At 35.6% G+C, this 26,450-nt stretch overlaps 1 protein-coding gene across 3 annotated transcripts in view; it reads right to left on the bottom strand.

Moving 5' to 3' along the window:
- LOC111507300 (putative inorganic phosphate cotransporter) overlaps positions 1 to 26,450 on the bottom strand; it is a 58,828-nt gene that overhangs the window by 1,028 nt on the left and 31,350 nt on the right. For all 3 annotated transcript variants that reach the window (XM_023162590.2, XM_023162593.2, XM_023162591.2), the window contains exons 4-8: positions 16,192 to 16,510; positions 9,640 to 9,860; positions 8,857 to 9,006; positions 8,668 to 8,800; positions 4,396 to 4,652 (exon numbers count right to left, since the gene is read on the bottom strand). In XM_023162590.2, coding sequence (XP_023018358.2) covers positions 4,396 to 4,652; positions 8,668 to 8,800; positions 8,857 to 9,006; positions 9,640 to 9,860; positions 16,192 to 16,510 — 1,080 coding nt within the window. The remainder of the gene's footprint in view (positions 1 to 4,395; positions 4,653 to 8,667; positions 8,801 to 8,856; positions 9,007 to 9,639; positions 9,861 to 16,191; positions 16,511 to 26,450) is intronic.

The following is a 26,450-nucleotide window of genomic DNA, read 5'->3' as shown; positions in this document are numbered from 1 at the left end:
TGTCACGAAATTTGACAGATCGAAAGCATAGATGAAATAAATTTATTGCAACATATGTTGTCGTTAGAAAGTACTATTTTTTCCATACCCATATAACTGAATTAGAAGAGAGTATCTGCAAAAATCAGTTCAGACTAGAGTTTTTAGTATGTGTAATATTTTTTCAGACAATAAGTATGACGAAAATTTTTTGCCAAAAAAATTATCCTATCAAATTTGTCTATTTCTAGTCATGTGTGTCGAAATAACCAATGAAACCATCATTACACTGATAACTACCCATGGATAGTTTTCACGGGTAGTTTTCACTTATGTCATGACATTGCTAAGCAACCAACACAATAAAGTTGTTTGACATTTCAGTAATTCAATTTATTTCGAAAATGTCACTTCCTCGCTTTGGTGTTCAAAATGATGCGGCAATTGACAAAATCATTGAAGAAAATACACCAAAAAATAGTAAAATAGTAAAAAATACACTTGGAAAATATTCATGGAGTTTTGTGACGCCAGAAAATATGAATTGGATGGAAATCGTACTCTCGAAGAGCTTGCATTAATACTCAAGGATTGGGCGATTAATATGAGAAAAAAGGATAGCACAGAGTTTAAGGAGGCTACTGTTAAAACCGTATGGAATATAACAAGCAAATTATTACAAGTATTACAAGGAGTATAATATCATGCTAGACCCCTTTAAAAGTGTTGCATTCAAACAAGCGCGGAATGCACGCGACGCAGCACGAAGAAATTTACAAACAGATCCCACTAAACGCAAAACAAGCTCAGTACCATTAACTTCAAATGAAATGAGTAAAATTATAATCTTTTGGGATGAAAATACCCCTATAGGACTCCTAAGCAAATTTTATCACATAGCAGCAGTGGAATTGGCTTGGAGAGGTGGTGAAGGTGCTGCTTGCTTAGTTGATTATTTTCATATCGAAAAGGACAACAATGTATCTCCAACTAATAGGATAGAATATAATCCAATTTTCAGTAAAACCTGCCAAGGGGGTTCAAAGAACTGCGCCTCTAGCAAATGGTTAGTTCAAAATAGTGATAACAATGCTTGTCCTGTCAGATAATTCATTAAATTATTATCAAAACGAGGCACAAATATCAAGACAAATAGACTATTTTTAAGGCCAAATCGTCACTGGAAGACAGGAAGCGATAACTGGTATGACAATATGCCTCTGGGTAGAAATATAATCAACGGATGGACGAAATCTTCTGCTGAAACAATTGGCTTGGATACGAAACAGAGGAAAATAACCAATCACTCTAATAGAGCAACTGCAGTCAGTCAACTAGCTAAGAGTGGAGTTCAAGAACAGCAATTGTTGAAAATTACTGGGCACAATAATGGAAATTCCATAGAACCTTATTTGAATATTGATCAGGAACATCATAACCAAATAATCAATAGTATGCTTGGAAACACCTATGCAGTAACCGAGGCAAATACAGCAAGATCAACGGAATATCATTATACGAATTGTTCATTTAATAACTGTGTGTTCAATAAATAATTTTGTTCGAATTGCAAAAAATTTTCTCACCGAATATCCCTCGAACATTGATAAATAACTCATAATTTTATCACAACTTCCTCAAGCACGTTATTTTAGGTAACATCCCTCCGCCTTCGGCGTCGGGATGTTACCAAATAACGTGCTTTCGAAAACTGTGATAAAATTATTTCGTTAGTTATCAATGTCCTTGGGATATTATAGCTGATAACTTACAGAAATGTCTGTTGAAAATATTTTGATGAACCCGAGAGCCATACATATCGTATTCAAAAAACATACTTCAATATGAGATTTTCACTTAAAAAGTTAAAATCACACATTGAAGTGTCTTTTTTGAATACGTTAAAAAGGATTTTCATCAAGTATCGGTCAGTTCTATCACAGCCATACATATTCTTCGATCCATAATTTTATCGAGCTCATGAAAATTTCAGTTAAAATGAAATAAAAGGTGTTTTTCTGTTTCTTATTGACCTGGTTAAGTGAAGAAAAACTTCAAAAACATATTTCCAAACTGATACTTCAATAACTACAACATATTTCTATGACAAATTCAATAGTGAAATAAAAATTTCAAACAAACTTATCGAGGTTCATTTGGATAGTTAACTTGCAACATGTCAATTGAATGAGTGTCATAATATGTTTATTATATTTGATCGAACATTTTCTGTAACTGTGTGTATACCTGTTGAATATGAAATACTATGTATATTTACCTGAAAAAGTGTCGTCCATAACCCAAAAAAAAAATTTACTGAGTTCGAGGTTACAAAGTGGAAAATTATGGAAAATTGAATTGAGCCTGTAGATGACATTTTTCTATCAATAACTGAAAACCTGTAATTGCTCATTTTCAGGATATGAATCTCATTATTTCCCAAAATACGGCTGACCGACAGTTATCACGCTATTCTCTGTATAACCTTCTATCGGCCTTTGACCGTGTGAGGCATGAGGGTTTGCTGACCAATCTTCGACGCTATGGCTTGTCGAATCATTTTTGTGTATGGCTCTCCAGCTTCCTGAAAGGCCGTTCCCTGCAAGTAGCCGTCGATGGATATCTCTCGAATACTTTCATCATCAATGCTCGTTTCAATCAAGAATTCATATTTTGTTTTGTATATCAACGACTTATTGGAAAAAATCAAGTATCCAATATATTGCTTTGCTGACGACAGCATACTTATCTCGGCATTCCATTTGGATTCGAGGACATGTGCTGAGGATGCATATCTTCACCGGTAGCAGGAGGTTGCATATCTTAATGATAATCTAGAGTTGATTTCGAAAAGGGGTGGAAATAACCAGGTTGAATTCAATGTCAAGAAAACCCAAGCATCGTTTCATCCCAAAAGATAAATGTTTTCGAACCAGTTAAAATAATGTCAGGACAGACAATTTCGATTTCTGCTTCGATGAATTGGGGGTTGAAATGGACACCTATATGTCTTGGCACAACAATGTCGCTGAAATTGCAGAAGCTGCTTCTCAAAAGCTTGGAACACTGTTCTGAACCAGAGAACTGTACACACCTCAGCAACTATTGATGCTCAGATCAGACCTCAGTTATGCTATAGTTAGTTTTTTGAATTATGTTTCTCGGGAAAATAAATTGTAATTATTATTATATATACACTCGTAGGAAGGTTTGGTATTTGTCTCTCTTCTATAGACACTTTCACGGAAGATATTAAAGTTATTTGGTACATTTGATATTACCAAGAGCGGTACAATAATCAAATGAACGGACTCGACGTACTCGTAGATGGATTACATTCCAGTGATGGAATTTATCAACTAGCAAAAGTTTTAGATACTAAGCAATTACTTTTGAACGTCTTGATAGTGAAGCAGAAAAAAGAAGGATCTAAAAATTACTATGTGCACATACTTAGAAAGGACAACCACTTCGCAATGCCCTTCGTCTCTAAACTAATATCCCAATGTTCATCATATTTTCTCAAACCCAGAGTATACAATGCAGTTCCCAGTGAACTGAAAACAATCAACTCGCTCAGCCTTTTCAAGAAAGAACTGAGAAATTGGATTTGAAACCTAGTTCATTCACCCATCAACTCATCGATATAAAGAATAATTTCTGAAATAATACAATAGGACCAAAAGACCGTTCTACAGAGGTCTTCGTTTTCATTGTAGACTAAGTTTTTTTCAATAAAAAAGTATCGATACTATAAATCTCATATAGCTTCATCTATATATGTATATGTGTACGACAACATTCTTTCATCATTTACTATCATTATTTTCTTTCATTGTTCCACGACCAGCATATGTTTTTGTGCATTATCAGTCATATTTATTCATTCATATTTAATTTCATGATATAATACTATGTAAATTATGTAAAAAAATATCATCAAAATCATTCAACTACCTGATTAAATTATTATGTATTATATGATTAACTCTGGCATCTGTTAAATAAATATATTACTATTGTATATCAGAAATACGCGACGGACTGCAACTGCTCATCGTCTTGAGGTTCAACCAAGTACACCTCAAATTTCACTGTTTGGGAACTCTTTCATTTTAAGAACTGCGTTCATGTGGAATAAACTTTCTGTTAAAGTTTTTCCAAATGAATTTAATCTCAAGCGATTCAAATCCAACGTGAATCGATACTTTAGCAGAGGCATCGCTGGAGCGCTAAAGGATTTTCCTGTATTGTTTGTATTTTGTCCTTAAAAAAATAACACTCTTGATATCACCATCCTTTGTTCATACTAATGCCCGTCATCTTCGATCGTTTTCCACAGAAACATCAGGTAGTAGAAGAAAGACATAAATCTCGAATGTTCAGAATCTCTCAACCAATTTATTTTCTACTCACTTCCTCATATCCACCAACAGCTTTGAACACATCAACGGCTAATGGAGCAAGAATTGCGGCAACGTTGGAAATCGCATTCGTGATCCCCATAAGAGTCCCCGAGTGATTTGGGGCAATGTCGATGTGGTTCACATGGAAACCCATCAAAATAGCCGTATTGAATCCCACCGCTATTACTAACATGAACACTGTCAATATCCTTTGTTCAGGCCCTATGAAGCACAAAGCAAGAAGTGCGATCGCTGGTATGAAGACACCTATAAAATTAAAACACTGTATTATTTTCGTCAAAAAGTTCGGTATTGATTCATTCATTATCAAATTACATTTCAAAATGAAATTATTTTGACTTCGATGATGAACTTGAAAACTAGGGCGACAGTGGATAACATCAGAACTAAGGTGTCTTTTATGATATGACCGAGATCAACTGCTCCCCTCCCCAAATGAAAAGTGAACTTGCTAAAACTGCGAGCAAGCTATGGCTCTTGAAAATTCTCTATATGACGTCACTCATTCTATAGTTTCAAAAGTTTTATCCGTTTTTATGAGTCTACTTTACGGAAAAAACTTCTGGAACAACTTAATATAATCCGTTTTTTCTGAATTTCTTATTTATGTGAATACTAAGTGATATGAAGTAAAAAAAAAGTGAAACTTTTTATGTTTTTTACCACTTTTATTTTTTATAACTAACTTTACTGTAGTTTCGTCCTATACGGTATTTTCAAACTTATAAAATGATCTAAAGTAAATGGAACTTCAAACGTTCAAGCCAGTCTCTATATACCTACACAGTAGGTTTAATGGACTGACGCCTATCAGAAAACAACTACTCCCCTGGCTAATACCACGAAGGGCGTTGGATTATATCCGACAGGCGTCAGTGCAGGAATTTTCACAGAAAATGTCCTGCATATGCAATTGGCAATACAACTGAAAGAGTCGACCTTCAATTATGAAACGGGAAAGTTATAAATTGATGTATAAGTTTAATGTAGTTTGAAAATTTCCTTATAGGACCAAACTGCACTAAAGTTAGAAAGTGAAAAAGATAGAAAGTTTCAATTCTCTTTTCTTCATTATGATTTCCTACCACGTAGTAACTGCTACATCCATCAATTTACTAAGTAATATGATTGCCCATAGACGTTTTAACAGTTGTATGAATTCTGAAACATTAGATTCATGGAAATACACACTATTTTTGTAACTCTCTTGCTAAACTCATATATTGATATAAGTACATAAATAATAACATTATGAACTGAATATATCATGAATGATCTATTTGAGAACCAATCTGAGTATTTCACGCAATCTTTTGTGCAGCTTTCGAAACCACAAATCAAAAAGTGGAATTGTGAAACATTATGGTTTTATGGTTTTTCTACAAAATCGCATTTGGTGGTCCCTATCATAATAAGGACAACAGGAATATGGAATATTGTCCCTTGGCTGTCAAAAATTTCCCAAATAGGAATGATCATGCAGCAGATCGTGCTCATGGTATATAATTTTACTCAAATCAAGAGTCATGTAGATCAGAACTTAAAATCTCAGTCTCACTGATGGATTTCACTAGTTCGGACTTCCATTGCCTACTATATAAAATGATTTGAAATCCCTGAAACAACTGAAAAAGAAGAATTAAAAATGAATATCTGAAACTAACAATTATATTAATCAAAATAAACCGGAAATGAAATAATACTGTAATATAATACAAGTGAAAGTAGACCAATTGAATAAATAAAAATAAAAAAAGGAAAAAAGAAAATAAAAATAAAAAGTGGAGAAATTCCAAGTCACGTTATTTCACGACATTTCGATTGTTAGTATCTACAATTGTCTTCGGGTGATGACTGGACTGATTCCTCCGAAAGATGACTATTTATAGGTCGTTCAAGTACTTTCACTTATCCCCGCTTTCCATTTTCCGCTTCACTGGTTCCGTGGGAGATGAACGTTTGGCGGGAGTTGGCCATTTTTCGCTTGATGATGGGTTTCCATATGTTGCCTATTTCTACGCTGGCTTGCCTGAATACGTACGGCTTCCTTGAATTTTCTCCTAAGCCAATGTTCCTCTCTGTGCAAGATCTCAAGCTTGGGACCACTCGATGTTGTGTTGATGTGTCCAAACCTGCTATTCCTGATTTGCTGGTTTCCCCTCGCTGTGTGTGTTTCTTGTGCTCGGCAATGCGAACATTCAATGGCCTCTTAGTTTCACCAATATAGGATTATCCGCACTCTCAGGGTATCCGGTAAATGCAATTCTTGGAATCACAGTGAAGCGGAAAATGGAAAGCGGGGATAGTGAAAGTACTCGAACGACCTATAAATAGTCATCTCTCGGAGAAATCAGTCCAGTCATCACCCGAAGATGATTGTAGATACTAACAATCGAAACGTCGTGAACTAACGTGACTTGGAATCTCTCCACTTTTTATTTCCTTTTTCCATTTTTTTATTTTAATTCATTCAATTGTTCTACTTTTACTTGTATTCTATTTTACTATTATTCCATTTCAGGTTTATTTTGCTTAATATAATTTTTATTTTCAGCTATTCATTTTTAATTCTTCTTTTTTAGTTGTTTCAGGGATTTCAAATCATTTTATATAGTAGACAATGCGGACTAGTGAAATTCATCATGAAACATTGTCAATTACCTTCAAACTCAGTCTCACTCTTAAAATATTTCATTGATATAGAGGTTGAGCGATGAAACACCTCATAAATGATGTATTAGACCAATGGTTTTTGAATACTATAGTTTTTTTTTATTTATGTTATATTTGTTATATTATTGTGAGTATTGGTTGAAAGTATACGAACTTGAACAATTTTCTGGTGATTAGTAAATTTTTCAATAGGGTGTTTGTAAATAAACTGATTCAATTCAATGAATGATTTTTTATTTACCGGAGTCATCGTCATTCTTTCAAGCACAAAGCTTGGGATTAAGTTGAGACAAATGACTTCTAAAACATATTATGATTTGATTCAAATTCATTGACAGTGAATGATTATATAACGAAATTTATTATACATATACAGTGTGGCCATTGGGGTTATAATAAGGTTTGATCGCTTCATTACAAATACAAAAGAGTTTTTTTTTATAAATTGCACTATCGAAATTTGTATACTGCCAATAGTAGATGTTTGATAACCATATGCAGTCGCTTCAAGCCAAACAGCACATAGGATTTGTAATAAAAATGTATATTCCATTACGAAAATAATTTGAGAAAATTTTAGATGGTGTTAAATATCATTGCATTATGAGATGAAGTGAAATTATTCAAAAAAAAAAAAATGTAAATCCAAGTAAATTCTGCTAATGCGCCTCATGAGAGAAGTTGTGTCAATGTGATTTGTTTGTGGCTACATTGGATATGTGATGATTGAAAAAACTAAAGAAATATATGGAAAGCAAGTACCTAGAAAATGTATTTTCGTTGTTTCTGAAAATACTTCATTCTTGAACGAAATTGATGTTTTCATACATGCTTTATATGTTGTTCGAATCGATACCTTTCCGAAAGCATTCAATACTACTACTACTAATAATAATTCATCGAACATCTAATAACTTTTGTAGGTATTTAAAATTTGATTGTGCAATAAATTAAAAAAATGTTGTAAACTCAATGGACAACAATATATAATGAATTGAAGGATAATGATTGAAAATTCACTATTCATTCTTCACCACTATCATTTGAATACTTTCAAAGTGAAAGTAATTTTTTTACCACTACAATTTTTTTCAAATAGATTTTTTTTCTGTGATTTCGTATATTCACTTCAAACTAATCTGTATAGTATGTATTCCCCTCTGCTATTATGGCAGCTGACTGCCTTCAGTAAACCCACTTTTTTTGAAATTCATACCATTATGAACCTTGTTCTTTATCATCCTGTCAAAAATCAACTACAAGTGTGATTGTTATTCATGCCTTAATCGACTGGCCTCTAAGATACATCCCAACAACTTTGCAAAAAGTCCTTCACTCGTCATACATTGAGAACCGCTGGATCAAAAATCAGATATTCAATTAAGATCGAAATTGTCTTGTCAAAGAAACTTCAACAAGTTCAAGGCAGTAATAACTAGTTGAGTAACAAACTGATAAATACGTTCTATGAATAAACAAGTGAATAAACGATTCAAACCAGTGGTTCTCAACACGCTCTCAAACATATTCATATTCATATTCATATTCAAACATATTCAACTTGTAATTCTGAGGCATAGGTTCCTACCTATACTGTTAAATATTTTTCTACTGGCACCGACAGACGCAATCTTTTTGGTAATAAGGTAATCGGCAATAGGACTCATCACCAAATTTAACAGCCAATAGACTAAGTATGGAAGGGCAGACAAAGTACTGTTCTGTAAAAGAGTAATGATAGTATCCAACCTTGAGGTTGCGTTAGCTGAACACTTACCGATTTTATGTCGAATTTTAAAATCTTGTCCATGTACGTAGGGATTTCTGTGAGCATAGTCCAAAATCCCCACAAGTCGCCAAAGTGACATATCAATATCGCCCAGAATGGTTTTGACTTCAGTATTTCTTTCCACGGTGTTGGAAGTTTCTAAAACAATAATTCAGGTTCGATAATGATACTGGGGTTGTGATACTGATGGAGATAACGATTATAGGTTTTTATAAAAAATGCAAAGTCATGTTTTTTGAGTGGGCGTGAAAAAGTGATTGACTGAGTAGAGTGATAATTGTTCAAGACTTTGATACTGAATAAAACTGTTAGAAAAGTTCAATATTATCGTAGCTATTCCATTATATAATAATTAAAACTCATCATTTTTGTGGAAAAGTCAATGTTTCTTGATGATTTTTCGAGTTTTTAAGTTTTCACTATATGAAAAATGAACAAATATAAGAACAACAGAGAATCTGTTCTCGGATGTTATGAAGAAAAAACTCAAAATTTCACCCGGAAAAGTTACTGCGTGATATAAACCATAGAAAAGTTCAGTCAAAGTAACTTGTCGAATTTTCAAACTTTGCCTTCAAGAGCAGATTCTCTATTAATCTATAATTATTTACTTCTCATAATATGGAAAATTAGAAATAATGTCAAGAAGTATCTTTTATAAAGTCTCTTCAAGATAATAATTGATTTTATGGCATGAAGATTTGTGGTCAATGAGCCATCATTACTAACGAAAACTGAAGTACGTAGATTGAAATTAGTATTATTGCAAACCTCTGTTTTCTTCTTCGGCGGAGCGCCATCTTGGATAAATCTGAGCTCTTCTTTCGTGATAGTCTTATGATGGGTTGGGCTATCTGAACCGCAAATCAGAAACATTGCAACCCATACCAGACCAACTCCTCCAAGCAGATAAAACACAGTCTGCCAACCCATCCTGGAATCCGAGAAATATCCAGCTATTGGCATCACCATGACGGTTCCGAGAGGACCACCTGAGAAATAATAATACAATCAATCAATCAATCAAATAAACCTGCTTTGATGTCAGAAGAAACAGTTCTTATCGACACAATCATTGCATAGGTAAAACAAGTTGAAATGTTGAAAATAATAAAATGGTACTGTTACAGACTCAATAATAATAAAATGTGTACCTATAAGTAAAATGTGGAAGTCATGTTGTAGCTAGTGAAATGGATGAATATATACAGCTACATTATGGAAACATATTAAAATCAATCCTAATGAGGAGACAAGCGTATTTCAATGGGAACAAAAAGGTTCACTATTAAATTATTCCCCCATATTGTCGAATGTATAAGTGATTAGCTGTTTTTTAAAAATTTTTTCAAACAATCCTAATGATTCAATTTCCTGCAAGCTTCTTGCTGAGCAATTATATACACACATCGGAAAAGTCTAGGGATATTTTTTTTTAGATCGCTTTATGGAAAAAAAAGTTGACGGGTGATTAACTTACAACAAAATTTATTAAATGGTCAAAAATACTGAGTGCGCATATAAGCAAAACTAAAAAAAAATATGGCTCTTCTTTGGCACCCCGAAAAAAAATCATAATACAAAAAAAATTGGAATCAGTACAAAGTATGGCCTCCACGCTGGTTTATTACGGCCCTACATCTATCGTGCATTGACAAAATGAGATTGTCAATGTCTTGTTGAGGTACATTTGCCCATTCAGCGATTAAAAGCTCTCTCAATTGAAACGTTGTGTGAATGTTCCCCATATGTGGAGTAATTCTTCGTTGAAGCATGTCTCACACATGCTCGATGGGATTCAGGTCCGATATTGTGCTGGCAATACATCAACTCCTTCGTTGGTGAGCCAGTCAGTCACTAGACGCGCGACATGTGGACGAGCATTGTCGTGCATTAGGTGGAAGTTTTCACCAACAGCACCAGCAAACGAACGGACGATAGGTTGAAGAATGGTGTCGAGGTACTGTCGAGCTGTGAGGGAGCGATTTGGAAAAACGAGATCGGTTCTGCCGCCGATCATGATTCCGCGCCATAGCATTACTGTAGCACCTCTGTATGTGTGGACTTCCTGGACGTGTCTCAAACGTTCATTATTTCCAGGTCGTCTCCACAGTCTTACTCGATGAGAATCTGGATGAAATCCAAATCTGGATTCGTCTGTAAACAAAACTGTGGCCCAATCATTTGCATCCCAGTTTTGATGTTCTTGACACCACTCTAATCTTCTACCGCGATTGCCTCTCGACAAAGGTGGACATCTAAGTGGCCTTCTGTTGTGGAGATCTGCTTCATGCAGTATCACGACCAATGGTTACTTGGTGCGTCTGCTGCAACACGTTAACCAACTCAGGTGCTGTGATTGTCGGTTGTCTTCTTGCGGTTAAGACCAAAAATCGGTCTTGAACTGAAGTTGTAGCGCGTCCTCGCCCTGGATGTTGTTCGGCTGGACTGCCAGTTTCACGGAAACGCCGCCACAATTGACTGATAACACTTTGGGAGACCCCCAAACGAAGAGCTACATCATTTTGTCGCATGCCATCTTGAAGAAGCCCTAGAGCTCTATTCATCTCAGCCAATGGTAAGTGATGGCGTTCCATGTTAAAGCACAATATTTCCAGTTCAATTACTGAGCAAGAACTGCATAGAATGTACAAACTCGACACTTTCAGATTATTCATTTTAGCCGAAAACCTACAGTTTGTAAAAAACTTGATAAAAGATTAGTTACCGTTTTTGCAGGCTTTGTTCAACCCATAGAAATCTACAGGGTGGTCGAGTGTACCAATTTAATCGAAATTAAACGACCTCATGCATTTATTTTTATGATATTTAGTATGTTATAAAAATATCCCTAGACTTTTCCGATGTGTGTATTTCATTCATGCGTTATTATCCTAATAACGTATCATCCAGATGACAATTTTTAGCACAATTTTGTGACATGGTCGTTAAATTTCAATTTATTATCAATGTGAAATCCTAGAAATATGGTGGAGAAACATGTTTATTTTTATTCGGGCCTAAGCTCAGAGCAGAAATCTCACAGCGGAAGGTTAATAGATCAGATTTGGTAACATTGAAGACAAGGACTTATCGTCGCACCAGGCTTTGATTTCCTCAATATCTACTTGTATCTTGTGATGTAATAAGTGCTCATCATTATCATGCCAAAATATGGTAGTATCATTGGCAAACAATGTATACTACACAGATATATCATATCTGTGAAGTATACATTGTTTGCCATATAGTAGGAACAGTGTGGGACCAAGCACTGAACCCTGTAGCATACCGCATTGGGTTGTCTCCGTTCGAAAGAGATATTATTTCACCAATAACGAGTGATTTTCTAGGTATGATATGAACCACTGCTTGTTACAAGAGTAAAATATACAGTAAATTCAATATATTGTGTGAATTTCAGAAATGGAGGTGTCGGAAAACTAACGACTAAGTTTCACAGAAGTTGCTTGAGAAAAGTGGAATTTGGGAATATACATATTATTTCTGATGTGGCTAATCGCACACTGAAAAATTTTCAGTGCCAGTTATTGAATAATATATCAGTTGAAAGTTGAACGCTGAAGTTGCAAACCTCAACTATCCACTGAATAGTTGTTTACTATCAATTTTGGAACCTATTTTGTCGAGATGGAATGCGTTTATACACTTATTTTATTCCATCCACTAATTAGCACGAATAGAAAGACAAATCCATCGATGGTTTGACTGTTTGTGAATATTGGGCTGTTCAAAAAATAACGTAAACGATTAAATTTCGTGGGGTATTTACATTCAATAACCGATTTGTTTTTTATGCTGGTACAATCCCCACAGATTCAGCTGTTCAGAATGTTAATTTTGATGGTGAGAGACAAACAAGGGAGAGTTTTGCGATTTTCTGGTATCAAAAAAAATCAACAAAGAACTTGCATCAAATTTTGTGTGAGAAGTGGCATACGGTGATCATACTCTGTGTCAAAGAATATGTTTACAAGTGGTACAAGCGTTGAACAGAAGGTCAAAAAAATGTGAATGACAATACTTGCCCTGGATGTCCCAGCACATCAAAAACCGATGACAATGTTAAGGAAGTGAGAAGAAATGTAATTAAAAATCGTCAAATAACTACTAGAGAAGTTGCTGAGGATGTCGCCATATTGGTTGGCTCATATCATGCAAATTTTTTGACAATTTTGGGCATGAAGCCTGTGGCAGCAAAGTTCGTTCCGGAATGCTGAATTTTGACCAAAATAAAAAAACCTTCGCAAGAGCATCGCTCCGGATTTGTTGAATGACGTCAACAGCGATCTAAATTTGCTCAAGAGGATCATAATTGGTGACGAATCATGGGTATAATGTTATGACATCGAAAAAAAAGTCTAGTCGTCCCAATGAAAGTGCCCAGGAGAGCCAAGACAAAAAAAATCACGTCAAGCTCGATCCAAAGTCAAGGTTCTGCTCCCTTTTTTCTTCAAACACCGTGGTGTAGTGCATCAGTTCTTGCCACATGGTAGTTCGGTCAATAAGGAGTATTATCTTGGAATTATGCACCTCTTGCGAGAAGCAATACGAAGAAAACGTCCGGTATTGTGAAAAAAAAATATGGATTTTGCATCACAATAATGCACTTGGTCACTCGTCGTTGCTTATTTGTTATTTTCGGCCAAAAACATGCCTCAGCCACCGTATTCACCAGATTTGCTTCCCTGCGACATTTTCCTGTTCTCAAGATTGAAGAGGCTCATGAGAGGACGGAGTTCTGCAAGAATTGGGGAGATGAAAACCAAGTTGCTGAGACGGCTCTAGGACATACCAAAAAGTGCATATCAGAACTGCTTCGATAATTGAAAAAAAACGCACAAGTGTACTATATCTAGGTGGGACTTCTTTGAATAGGACAAAATAGAAATTGATGAAATAATTATTATTTATATTTTTTAAGAAAACTGAAAATTCACTTCATTTTTTGAACAGATAGTAAATCCGATCATTTTAAAAACATATTTCGGCATTAACGATGAAAGTTTTGAGTCGCATCATTAACGATATGTTGAAACATGTGCAACTAAATGGCATATCGAAAATAAAAAAAACAATAGCAACTCTTCAATCAGCATGAGAACTTCTTTGACATGTTGATTGATATTCAGTCTCTTAGTCAAATTATACGTTATCATTGATAATTTCCCAAGTAATGTTCAATCATTTTGAAGAAAAAGAATTGTCTGTAAGATTATTATCACATTCTGTTTATCACTTACTCAATTGATGAGATAATGATATAATGATCGAATAATACATGTTGGTTCTATAAGGGTTATTAGGTATTATCAATGAAAATAAAATGTTATCAGTTATCAGTTCATTACTCAATTATTTTCTGCAAAATAGAATAGAATGGAATCTATTTCTATTAATAGGGGAGCCCAAGTGGGATTTACTAAAGCGCGGATATTAATATATAGGAGGATACCTTGTACCTGGTTAAGTACCTCCACCAAATATGAGCCCCATATATAAGGCCGCCTGTGAGGGATAACGGATCAGATTAGTAAAAAAAAATTGATCATCAGAAATTCTCGAGCGCGTCAGATTGAGGTAGGGTTAGTTAATATATATTTCAGTAATCTGACAATTTGAGAGTGACGTAAAGAAAGGAGAGGGGGCAGCAAAGTTGTAAAAAAAATAACGTCATTTCGACATTCTTGAGCGTAGCTAATTTTTTTTTTATTTTGAAGGAAATAATTCAAGGATAACGGAAAATATATAATCTGACGATTTCCGTAAGCCAAAATAACAAAAATTAGTCGATAAAGTTTAATGCGTGCAGCTGTGTAATACCTATATTTCCCTCTCCGAGTTTCTATTCCTTTATTGTCTATTCACTTTTTCTCTCTCTATTACTCTTCCACTCCATCCCCACTCTGAATTCTGTTGCCATGACGCCATCACAGCTGATCACAGAGACTCGTTCGTGAGAAAGATGAAAATGATGAATGATAAATAATCAATTAATTGATGGATGCAGTCGTTACTACGTCGTAGGAAATCATTTTGAAGAAGAGATAAATTGAACTTTCTATGTTTTTCACCACTTTAATTTGTAAGTAACGTTACTGCAGTTTCGTTCCATGAGGACATTTTCAAACTTATATATTGTATAAGTATGAAAATGTCCTAATATATTGTAACGTTAGTTACAAATAAAAGTGGTAAAAACATAGAAAGTTCCATTTCTTTTTTCTGCATTGATTAATCAATTGATTATAAAAAATTAAATTTTTTTGAGCATTTTTTCAAAAATATTTTCTTATAAATACAAGTATTCCACTCAAAAAACATACACTCATTTATTTGCATGCTATTTCTTGAGCTTTTCAATTGATTTAGTTCAATGAATTGAAAACACTTTTTTTTGAATATTGTTTTTGTTAGATTGAGCGAATCCCTATAGATAATCGTCAGATTATGAGACAGCACGTCTAAAACATAAAGATGAACCATATATATCTCAATCTGACGCGCTTGAGTATTTCAAAATGGCAATTTTTTTTGCACATCATAATGAATGAGAGATTTTTTTGTTGCACTTAACACCCCCCTAAAAAATCTGACGCGCTCGAATAATTTTATTTTCTTTTCACTTCCAACCCTTACGTGCAACCACCCACATCATGCAAACAATCAGATTATTATTATTATTGTTCCCACACCGATGAAAAGGTATATATTCTATAACATTTTTTTCTCAACAGAGGGTGAAACTTCAATTCAATTCTGTAATTCGGTAAATTTTTTGAATTTTAAATCCATCAATTTCCAAACATTTCGAGAGATTGAGTTTCACCATTTGCGAGTGATTTTCTAGGTATGATTTTAAATGTGATATGTCATAGTCATGGTTGAACCCATCATCCTCCATCAAAAGATTGTTTGCAAATGTGAAACTAGCCTTCATATTCGAAAAATGCTTCTATATGTTCCTTTATTCTTTTGAAAAAGGTGTTTACCGTTTGGCCAATATCAAGTTTTGGACAAAAACCACAAGGCAACTAATATACTCCTGTTTTTGTGAAATATCCAGTAAAAATATCATGAAAAAGTGTTTCTTGAATATATTTCGGATTTTCAAGTATTGGACAAATCCATCACATTTGATTCCAAGTAATTTGATATAATTCTACACCCAAATATTGAAATCTATAATTTGATAGAATTATGAATAGGATTTTGATCAGATGAAAATTCCTTCCCGACGATAATTTAGTTGATTAAAATTTTTCCCAATTATTTTTTCAGTAGTATTGAGTCATGTCCTACCTGCATACACGAATCCAGCAATTTTTGCTCTGTTGCTCAAGGGCACCCATGCGCTTATCAAATGGTGAATAGATGGAAAAATGAATCCCTGCATCAATCCCTGGACAATCCTGCATATCATCACTCCAGCATATCCAAACCATGCCCCGAAAACTGGTATGAGTAAAGAAAAGACCGAGCAAATCATGATGGCGGCAGCCAAAAACCTTTTGGGCCCGTACCGCTCTGCGATTTGTCCTGCTGGAATTTGGGTGAGAACGTAACCCCAGAAGAAAGATGAGAGTATCACATTCTTCTTGTCGGACCAATGGGGGTATGTCTGAAAAAGAAGAGAAAATAATGAGAAACGATGAAGGGTCTTTGACGTGGGTTTATCAAACATGATTTGTTGTCAGAAGTCTATTCTAGCCTTTCGAAAATAAAGATCATTTATCAGTAGCTTCGAAAATGCTTTTGATCTTACCTAAAATAGATTTTTCTAATGAATACCGTTCAAGTTCAAGTCTCAATATGTAATAAATTATTCAGGGTGAATCGATTCGATTGCAATGCACTTCATACATCATCTATGTCTTGGAGAATATCTCTTTTCTTCTCTTAACCATACTTAACCTACTTCAAACTGAATACTCATTCAATTCAATAAAATAGGGGAGCCCACGCGGGGTTTTCGGGATTTACTAATTACTAAAGCGCGGCAAATTAATATACAGGGGGATACCTTGTACTCGGTTGAGTACCTCCACCAAATATGAGCCCCATATATGAGGCCGCCTGTGAGGGATGAAGGATCAGATGAGTAAAAAAAAATTGATCATCAGAAATTCTCGAGCGCGTCAGATTAAGGTAGGGTGAGTTGATTACCTGCTAAAAAGTGCATATTCCAGTAATCTGACAATTTGAGAGTGACATAAGGAAAGGGGAGGGCAGCAAAGTTGTAAAAAAATAACGTCATTTCGACATTCTCGAGAGTAGCTAATTTTTTTCATTTTGAAGGAAATAATTCAAGGCTAACGAAAAATATATATTCTGACGATTTCCACAAGCCGAAATAACAAAAATCCGTCGATAAAGTTTAGTGCGTGTAGCTGTGTGATACCTATATTTCCCTCTACGAGTTCATATTCCTCTATTCTCCATTCACTTTTTCTCTATCTATTACACTCTCACTCCGTCCCCACTCTGAATTCTGTTGCCATGACGCCATCACAACTGATCACAGAGACTCGTTCGTGATGAGGATGATGATCCATTAATCAATTAGTTGATGGATGTAGCCGTTACTACGTGGTAGGAAATCATAATGAAGAAAAGAGAAATTGAACTTTCTATGTTTTTTACCACTTTTATTTGTAACTAACGTTACTGCAGTTTCGTATTATACGGACATTTTCAAATTTATACAATATATAAGGACATTTTCAAACTTATACAATATATAAGTTTGAAATTGTCCTTATAGGACGAAACTGCAGTAACGTTAGTTACAGATAAAAGTGGTAGAAACATAGAAAGTTTCATTTCTGTTTTCTTCAATAATTATTCAATTGATTACAAATTATAAAATTTTTTGGAGCATTTAAAAAAAATATCTTTCTATAAATACAAGTATTCTACTTAAAAAAACATACATTCAGTTATTATCATGCTAATTCCTGAGCTTTCCAATTAATTAAGTTCAATGAATTAAAAAAAAAATTGTTTCTGTCAGATTGAGCAAATCCCTCTAGATAATCGTTAGATTATGAGACAGTACATCTAAAACATAAAGATGAACCATATATATCTTAATCTGACGCGCTTGAGTATTTCAAAATGGCGAAATTTTTTTGCACATTATATTAACATAGGACATCGATGCTATCTGTGAAATCTTTATGGTGCTGGTTCATTCAATTATAAGAATAATAAGAATTAAAGGACCAGGGAGATCACTCCCAATCAATGCAGAATGACGACGAACAGTTGGGTCCACTCACCTGTTGTTCTGTCGACGGATAGGATGTCCATAAGGCTTCGAATGTGTATTCTTCTGCTGCACAACACTCTAGAGTTTCGATTTTACACATATAGCAATCATATAGCTAATCACAAAATGCGGGAAAAATACTTTTAAAGCGGAGTACCAATTTGCGGAGCGAAAAATGGCCGTATTCCTCCTGCTTCTCCCCGCGCATGTCTGAGTTTTCCCCAACTGCATTTGCGCGGTGAAAGAATCCCGTGTGGTTACAGGGAAAAAAAAAAATAATACCCAAAAAATAAAAGTGAAAATTTCCTCACTCAACCTTTGCATTTAGGAAGGTAATGAAACAAAAATAATACTAAACTCAAAAAATAATATGATAAGGTGAACCGTAAACATTCCGGCCACCCAAAAAGGGGTATTTGACCCTTTTTTAATGCGAAATTTCAACTTCTGGTAGAGGGCATAACTTTACCAGAGGTCTTTTGAATTCACTACCATCTGCAGTGCGGATCGTAGCAACGCGACAAATATCATCTGCACCTGGGTGCAGAGCTGTAATTCTGGCAAGATTCCATTTCGAAGGAGAAACATTATCTTGCTTTATTATTACTAAAGTACCAAGTTTGGGAGGAGGCGAGGTGGGAGCAAACCATTTCGCCTTTTGTTGCAAGGTATGTAAATACTCTGTATGCCATCGTGACCAAAAATCCTGATGTAGTCGTTGTAAAAGTTGCCATCGGCTAAGCTGATTCAACTTCAAGTGAGACAAATCTGGATCAGGTAACGCAGAAATAGGTTCCAGGGTTAAAAAGTGACCCGGTGTTAACACGGAAAAATCATTGGCATCTGAACTGATGGGTGTTAGAGGGCGGCTGTTTAGCAAACCCTCAATCTGAACGAGTACTGTGTAAAATTCTTCGTAATTTAAAATCTGTTCACCAATTACTCGCTTCAAATGCGTTTTTACTGACTTGACTCCAGCTTCTACCAATCCCGAAAAATGTGGAGCAGAAGGAGGTTGAAAATGCCATTCTATTGCGAGAGAATTTGCTGCATTTCTCAACATGTTTTGAATTATTTTGTTACCACCAACGAAAGCTGTACCGTTGTCAGAATAACATTTTAGTACAGGACCTCTTCGTGAAATCAAACGCCGGAAGGCACACAAAAACGTCTCACTAGACAAATCTCCCGAAAGTTCTAAGTGTAATGCTTTAGTAGCAAAACAACAAAACACGACCACGTACGATTTGAACGTTTTTGAAGAGCGAATCTTCATTGCTTTCGTTGTGAAAGGACCACAGTGATCGATTGCAACAACTGAAAAACTGCGAAGTTGAGAAATGCGTAAGCGGGGTAGAGAACCCATTGGAGGCTGATATGGTTTTGGGTTCAAACGCCAGCATTTTAGGCATTTTGAAATGATGCTGTATATAGCGCGTTTTGGCGACAAGATCCAAAAATGTTGAATCAATAAAAATTGTAAGGTCTGCGCACCGGGGTGTAAATAGACTTTATGAAAGTATTCTATAATCAAAGTGGTAAGCCGACAACCTTTTGGTAAAAGTACGGGGTGTTTTTGATCATAGTTTAGGTCTGAGTGTTCGAGACGACCTCCGACTCGTATAATATTATGGGAATCAATAAATACTCCTAATTTTTTATAGGCCTTTGGAATCGATCTTTTATTTTTCATATTATTTATCAGATCCGAAAAATATTTTTGTTGAGTATATCTTACTAAAAATAAAGTAGATTGTTGTAATTCACAACTTGTAAGTACACACGTTCTGCGAAAATCACGATTTGATTTTTTAGAGTTGAAAAGAAAACGTAAATAGTAAGCAATAATTCTTTGTACTTTCGAAAATGAAGAGAAGCGGGTCAGTATTTTTTCGAAAGGGTCGAATTCTGGTTCGGAAGTTACAAGAAAGGTATTTTTTTCTCCAGAAAACACTTCAGGGGGTGCACTATCAAATTTGAATCTAGATTTTGGCCATTGGTTACAGGGTAATGCAAGCCATGGCGGACCTTTCAACCATAAATTATTTTCTAAGAACTCTGAAGGTAATTGTCCCCTTGAAGCACTGTCACTAGGATTATTTTGCGAGTCAATATGATGCCATAATTCTGGTGATAATAATTCTTGAATGCGCGCAACACGATTTCCGACAAATGTTTTCCATTTATATGCAGGTCCTTTAATCCAATGCAGAGCAATTGAAGAGTCAGTCCACGCATACAATCTAGAAAACACTATTTTATTGTGAAAAGTTTTCAAAACGTAGGAAACTAATTCACTTAGAAGAACACAAGCAGTTAATTCAAGTTTTGGAATTGACAAATTTTTCAAAGGACTAAGGCGAGACTTAGCAATAACAAAATATATATCACATTTTTCATTTTCAGTTATTCGAAAATAAATTACCGTGGCATACGCCTTCATTGAGGCATCTCCGAATGCATGCAATTGCACTTCCGAGTTCTGTTTGATTCCAATCAAGCGAGGAATTCGAACCTTCTCGAGTAGTAAAAGCTCATCTTTTAACTGTGACCACCTTTCGCGAATTTCGAGTGGTGGTTCATCATCCCATTGAAGACCTAATGTATGTAAAATTTGCATAAAGGATTTCGCGAATAAAGTGACAGGACTAAGAAATCCTAACGGATCATACAGACGTGCAATTTGACTTAAAATATTCCGTTTGGTGCATTTGCATTCTGTGGTATCGACTGTGAAACAAAATATGTCATCTTGTGGAAACCACTGAAGACCCAAGATTTTTAAGATATGCGATTCTGTGTCGAAGTTAACTAAACTTGTTTGAAGTTGCGATTCTGGAATATCTAAAAGTAATTTCTTAGTATTACTCGACCATTTTCCTAGTTCAAAGCCGCCCTTTTTCAGTATTGCAATCAGTTGATCGCGAGCTATCTTTGCTTCCTGAAATGAATTGAAACTCGAACAACAATCATCAACGTAAGTCGAATGTTCTAAAATTCGAGCTCCCAAGGGGTAGTTGTCGCGTTCATCTTGTGCTAACTGAAGGATGGTTCGATTCGCAAGAAATGGAGAGCAAGACAACCCAAAAATCACTCTCTCAAACATGTACTCGCGGATAGGTTCGCATTTGGAATTTCTCCATGAAATTCTCTGAAAAGTTTGATGCTCTTCAGCTGCTTTAAGCATAGTGAACATAGAGTGAATATCACAAGTGAATGTTATATTACCAAGACGAAAATTTAATAGAATTTGACCAATATCCTTTTGAAGCTTTTGACCAATCAAAAGCGTATCATTTAACGACGGTTGGTTGCCTCTAATTTTGAAACTGCCGTCTAGTACTATGCGGACCTTTCCTGGTTTCACTACCGCGTGATGTGGTATTATAAAACCATTTTGGAGAAGTAGGTCGTCAGGGACAGGTTTGAGAAAACCTTCTTTTAAATAATCAACAATTATTTTTGAATATTCGTGATGTAATTCCTTATTTGCGTACAACCTATTTTCAAGGGACAAAAAACGTTTTGTAGCAAGAGCGCGACATTCTGTGATGTCAAAAAACGGTTCATTAATATTTTTGAATGGAAGCTCTAGAATATATCTACCAGTAGCGTCACGTGAGTGTGTTTCTCGAAATATTTTCTCGCAGAGTTCATTTTCTGGAGACATCATTTTTTCTCTAGGAATCTCCTCAATTTCCCAGAAGTGCGAAAGAGTCTTATTCAAGTTGAACAAATCTGTTTGTGCCGTAGAACAAAATAAAGTTGTAGCGGTAGTAAATGAAGAGTTCAACTCCGTATATTTTCCGATTAATACGTAACCGAAAATTGTATTTATTGCGATCGGTTCATTCCTTTCGCCCGAAATATGATTGTTAAGTAAAATAAGAGCAAAAATTTCGGCACCTAATAATAAATCTATTGGACCGGGTTCATAAAATTTAGGATCAGCAAGAAACAGATTTTTTATATGGTCAAGGTGCGTATGTTTCAGAGTGCGAGGTGGCATATCTGTGCATATTTTTGGTAAAATGTAAGCATCAATATTCAATATTGGGTTGGAGGTACCAATCGGTTTGATAGAGCAAGAAACTCCACCTTTTGTAGTATATTCCTCCATTTGATTCAAACCTTGAATTTTCAAGGACGATTCGAATCGCGCCAAATGTAGTTTTTTAAAACACTTTTCTGATATGTAATTTGTCTCGGAACCACTGTCAATAAGTGCTCGAACTTTGTGAAAATTACCAAATGAATCCTGAATTTCAAGAAGAGCGGTTGAAAGCAATACACCAGAACGAGATGAAGCGATTCCACAGAAATTTGTAGGCGGCTGCGGGTTTTGCATTTGTAAAGAAATATTTTGTTTTGCTTGCGCTTGCGGTGATGAAAAATTAACATCTGAAGTGGGGTGTGCTCGGGGTAAGGAGCCACTGTTGAATTGCGTATTGAGGGGACTCGTTTGCGGGACATGAGCGGATTGAGGCGTTGCTCCGATTAATGGAGCACTAGTGGCGAAAAGACTGTCAGTGGCGTGCAAGTTTTGCGGATAATATTGGGAATTATTCGTTGCAGAATTGAACTGCGGATTGTAAATGGAATTGTTGGGATTTTGCGGACTAGTAACACTAGTGGGTTGATTATTACGTGACGTATTTATGCATATCATTGTGTGATGTCTTGAAAAGCAGGATCGACAGTTAGATTGCGAACGGCACATCTCAGAGGTATGACGATCTGAGAGGCAGTTTAAACACCATTTGTTAGCGTGGGCAAGGCTTAGACGTTCTTGTGGTGATTTATTTTGGAACTGAGGACATTTATAAATGAAGTGATCAGTTGATTTACAGAATGTACATGAATAAGTAGTGCTTTTCTTTGCATTTACAAAAAACGTGTTTGCCTGACGCGGTTTCAACTGAAATGAATTAGAACCTTTGGTTTTGTTTTCAGGCTTGCAATGTAATTGACTATTAGACGTTTTTTGTGATTTTAAAGAAGAAGAAAATTCTACAGTCTCTAATGCGTGACAGTGATTTACAATGAATGATTTCAAATCATCGTATTGTGGAAAGGTTCCTTTGTTTGGATTACCGTATTGAATTTCAAATTTAGTTAACAGATCATCATTTAAATGCTTGGAAAGCATATAGAATAGTAAAAAATCACTCTGTTTTATAGGTAATTTCATTTTTTCCAAAGCAGAAATATTTTCAGTGAAAATATCTACAAGAGAACGTAAAGCTTTCGAGTTATTAGAATTAGTAACGATAGGTGCGTTATCTAGCGACTGTAAATGGGCGAATGCGATTAAGCGTGGTCGATCGTAACGTTCGATTAGAGCGTCAAGAGCAGCCTTATAGTTCAGTGCGGATGCGGAATTGCTTTGGACAACAGCCTTTGCAGGACCCTCCAAGGCGTCCATCAGATGCGAGTATTTTTCGACGTCAGAGCGGTCGTCGTCTCCGTCAACGACTAAAGAAAAAATTTCATAAAAATGGCTGAATTGTTTAAGATCTCCTGAAAATTTGGGTATTTTGAGTGGATTCAGCTTAGCAGAAGGCTTACTCGGTTGTGGTGTGGAAAGAACAGGTTTTTGGTCAGTTTGGAATACAGTATGGTACGAAGCATACACTTCTGAAGCGTCGTTTTCAAATTCTTTGCGAAGGTTTTCTTCGGCATCGGTATCTTCGTTTTCCATAATGCAAGCCAAGCTTATTGTACTCGAATGGTGAATATAAAACTGTTTTTTCACCTCATCAAAGGCCGAATATGCCATTTGAAACTGTAGTTTTGCTTGCTCACTTGTTGAAGCATTCATGGCGAATTTTTTGAGTTCACGCATTTGATAGTAATAAATTTGGCGAATCGCCTTATATTGTTTCAGTTTATTAGCGTTTGAAGACATATTTTATTTTATTACTTAAGATAGCGAAAAAATATCTGTACGCCACTGGTGATAGCAAATGAAAAAGCAAAACTCTGCGTATCGTATGACCTTGAAAATAATTAGGAAACTGATAAGAACAAAATAAATGGCACTGAATACCTGCCTATTGGGTGACCTTGAAAGGCAGATAAATTAATGAATTTATTTTCAAGAACATATAATTATTAGATGTGAGGAAATCTTCACAATTTTTTGGGATCCGGCCGAAGTGGCCATGTGAAATCTTTATGGTGCTGGTTCATTCAATTATAAGAATAATAAGAATTAAAGGACCAGGGAGATCACTCCCAATCAATGCAGAATGACGACGAACAGTTGGGTCCACTCACCTGTTGTTCTGTCGACGGATAGGATGTCCACAAGGCTTCGAATGTGTATTCTTCTGCTGCACAACACTCTAGAGTTTCGATTTTACACATATAGCAATCATATAGCTAATCACAAAATGCGGGAAAAATACTTTTAAAGCGGAGTACCAATTTGCGGAGCGAAAAATGGCCGTATTCCTCCTGCTTCTCCCCGCGCATGTCTGAGTTTTCCCCAACTGCATTTGCGCGGTGAAAGAATCCCGTGTGGTTACAGGGAAAAAAAAAATAATACCCAAAAAATAAAAGTGAAAATTTCCTCACTCAACCTTTGCATTTAGGAAGGTAATGAAACAAAAATAATACTAAACTCAAAAAATAATATGATAAGGTGAACCGTAAACACTATCAATATCTGACGCGCTCGAGTATGTCCATGCAGTAGTATTTTTTCACATATTTAAAAATCCATTGCCACTTCTCCCACCGATGAAAAGGTATATATTATATAAAATTTGTTTCTCCTTATCATCTAAGCTTTGCAACCTAATATGTCTCAATGACGCTCGAGTAAATCCCCATTTTGCATCGTGGGCTCCCCTGCTAATAGAAATAGGAATCATTTGAATTAGTGCACTTTTGCCAACGTAACACAAGTCAATAAATTTTGCCATCGTGAAAATTGTGTGCTAGGGATTAGATGGAGTGGACAAAAGCCGTTTTATACCTTGTCCTGATTGGCGAAGGTTCTAACCGCGAGAAAGTTATCGAAGTGCCTAAAAAATGGTAGTTAGTTGGCAAAAATGTCTTTGGAGTATGGTGAATGAGGCAGAACTTCGACGCACAGTTCGTTTAATTTTAGATCGGTGATTTGTGAAACGTGCGGACGGACGTTGTAGTAGAGCAGGATCGAAACTCTTCCATTGAACAGTGCCGGCTTCTGCTAACGACATTTTTCGTATATTTCGTCGATTTTCCCACACCAGGACTCAGCTATGACGGTTTGGCCCGATTACCGAGATTTCTGGCCTCTTCCGAGGCTGAAATCTCCGGAAGAAAATTTCCACGTTTATTAACATTATCATTGGTTTTTGCAGCGCTTTGTTTCATTTGGAATTCGTAGAGAAAAAGTGGCAGTGTATCGCTCAACATCATACAGTAATGGGTAGAAGAGGCAAAAAGTTGAACTACTACAAAAACACAGACATTAAAACGGAGAAAACATCTCAAACAAATTGAAATCTTCAATTTATGCCATGCTTTGTGTTGCGAGATCAAGATTCATAAAATCCTACAGTAATGTTGCAGCCACTCCTCTCTCGGCTTCATTATTGGTAGTGATCCGAGTTAATCCCATATATACCATATGACCCTTCAAGGTTAAATGAACTCTTTCAGAAAGCAGAATTATGAAAATATCAAACTCTTTTTACTTTTCCTGATACTGTTTAGTGCTAACAGCACAAGGAAATGTGTAATACTAGATTCTGTTCATAACTATTATATACTAGCACATTCATAGCCGCCTGCTATTGATAACAGACCAAAATGTATACCTTGCCATTGACCACTCTCATTATCTAGTGATACCCGGAAAATTATAGTTGGAACCGGCCCTGACCTGTTCAAACTGATAGTGGCAAATCCATTTGACAAACATTCTGATAAGGGGAACGAATGGATCCGTGACACGTCAAGTTCGTGTAACAAGCATCGCAACTAAAGACTCAAGTGTTGGTCGACGACAATAACCCATGAATAAATAATATGACTGAAGATAACTCAGCGTCATGGTTGAGGTGATACTAGGACATTGACAAAAATAATGATTGTGTTTGCTTGAATTGCCGTTGTACTTAGATACGTTACTACTTAGCAAAATGAATACATTTCAACTTTCATACATGTAGACATTTACGGAATACAGACATTCACTTAATCTCGAGTTTGGAAGTCGAAATTACGAGATTAAAGTCGAAATTTCAAGGTTAAAGCTTGAATTTTATTTTCGAGTTGAAATTCGAAAGTATGAGAT

The sequence above is a fragment of the Leptinotarsa decemlineata genome, unplaced genomic scaffold (genome assembly GCF_025532065.1).
Source record: "Leptinotarsa decemlineata unplaced genomic scaffold, Ldec_3_MD MMD2_tig00002974_RagTag_RagTag, whole genome shotgun sequence".
Lineage (NCBI taxonomy): Eukaryota > Metazoa > Arthropoda > Insecta > Coleoptera > Chrysomelidae > Leptinotarsa > Leptinotarsa decemlineata.
This window is presented reverse-complemented; position numbering and strand designations above follow the sequence as displayed.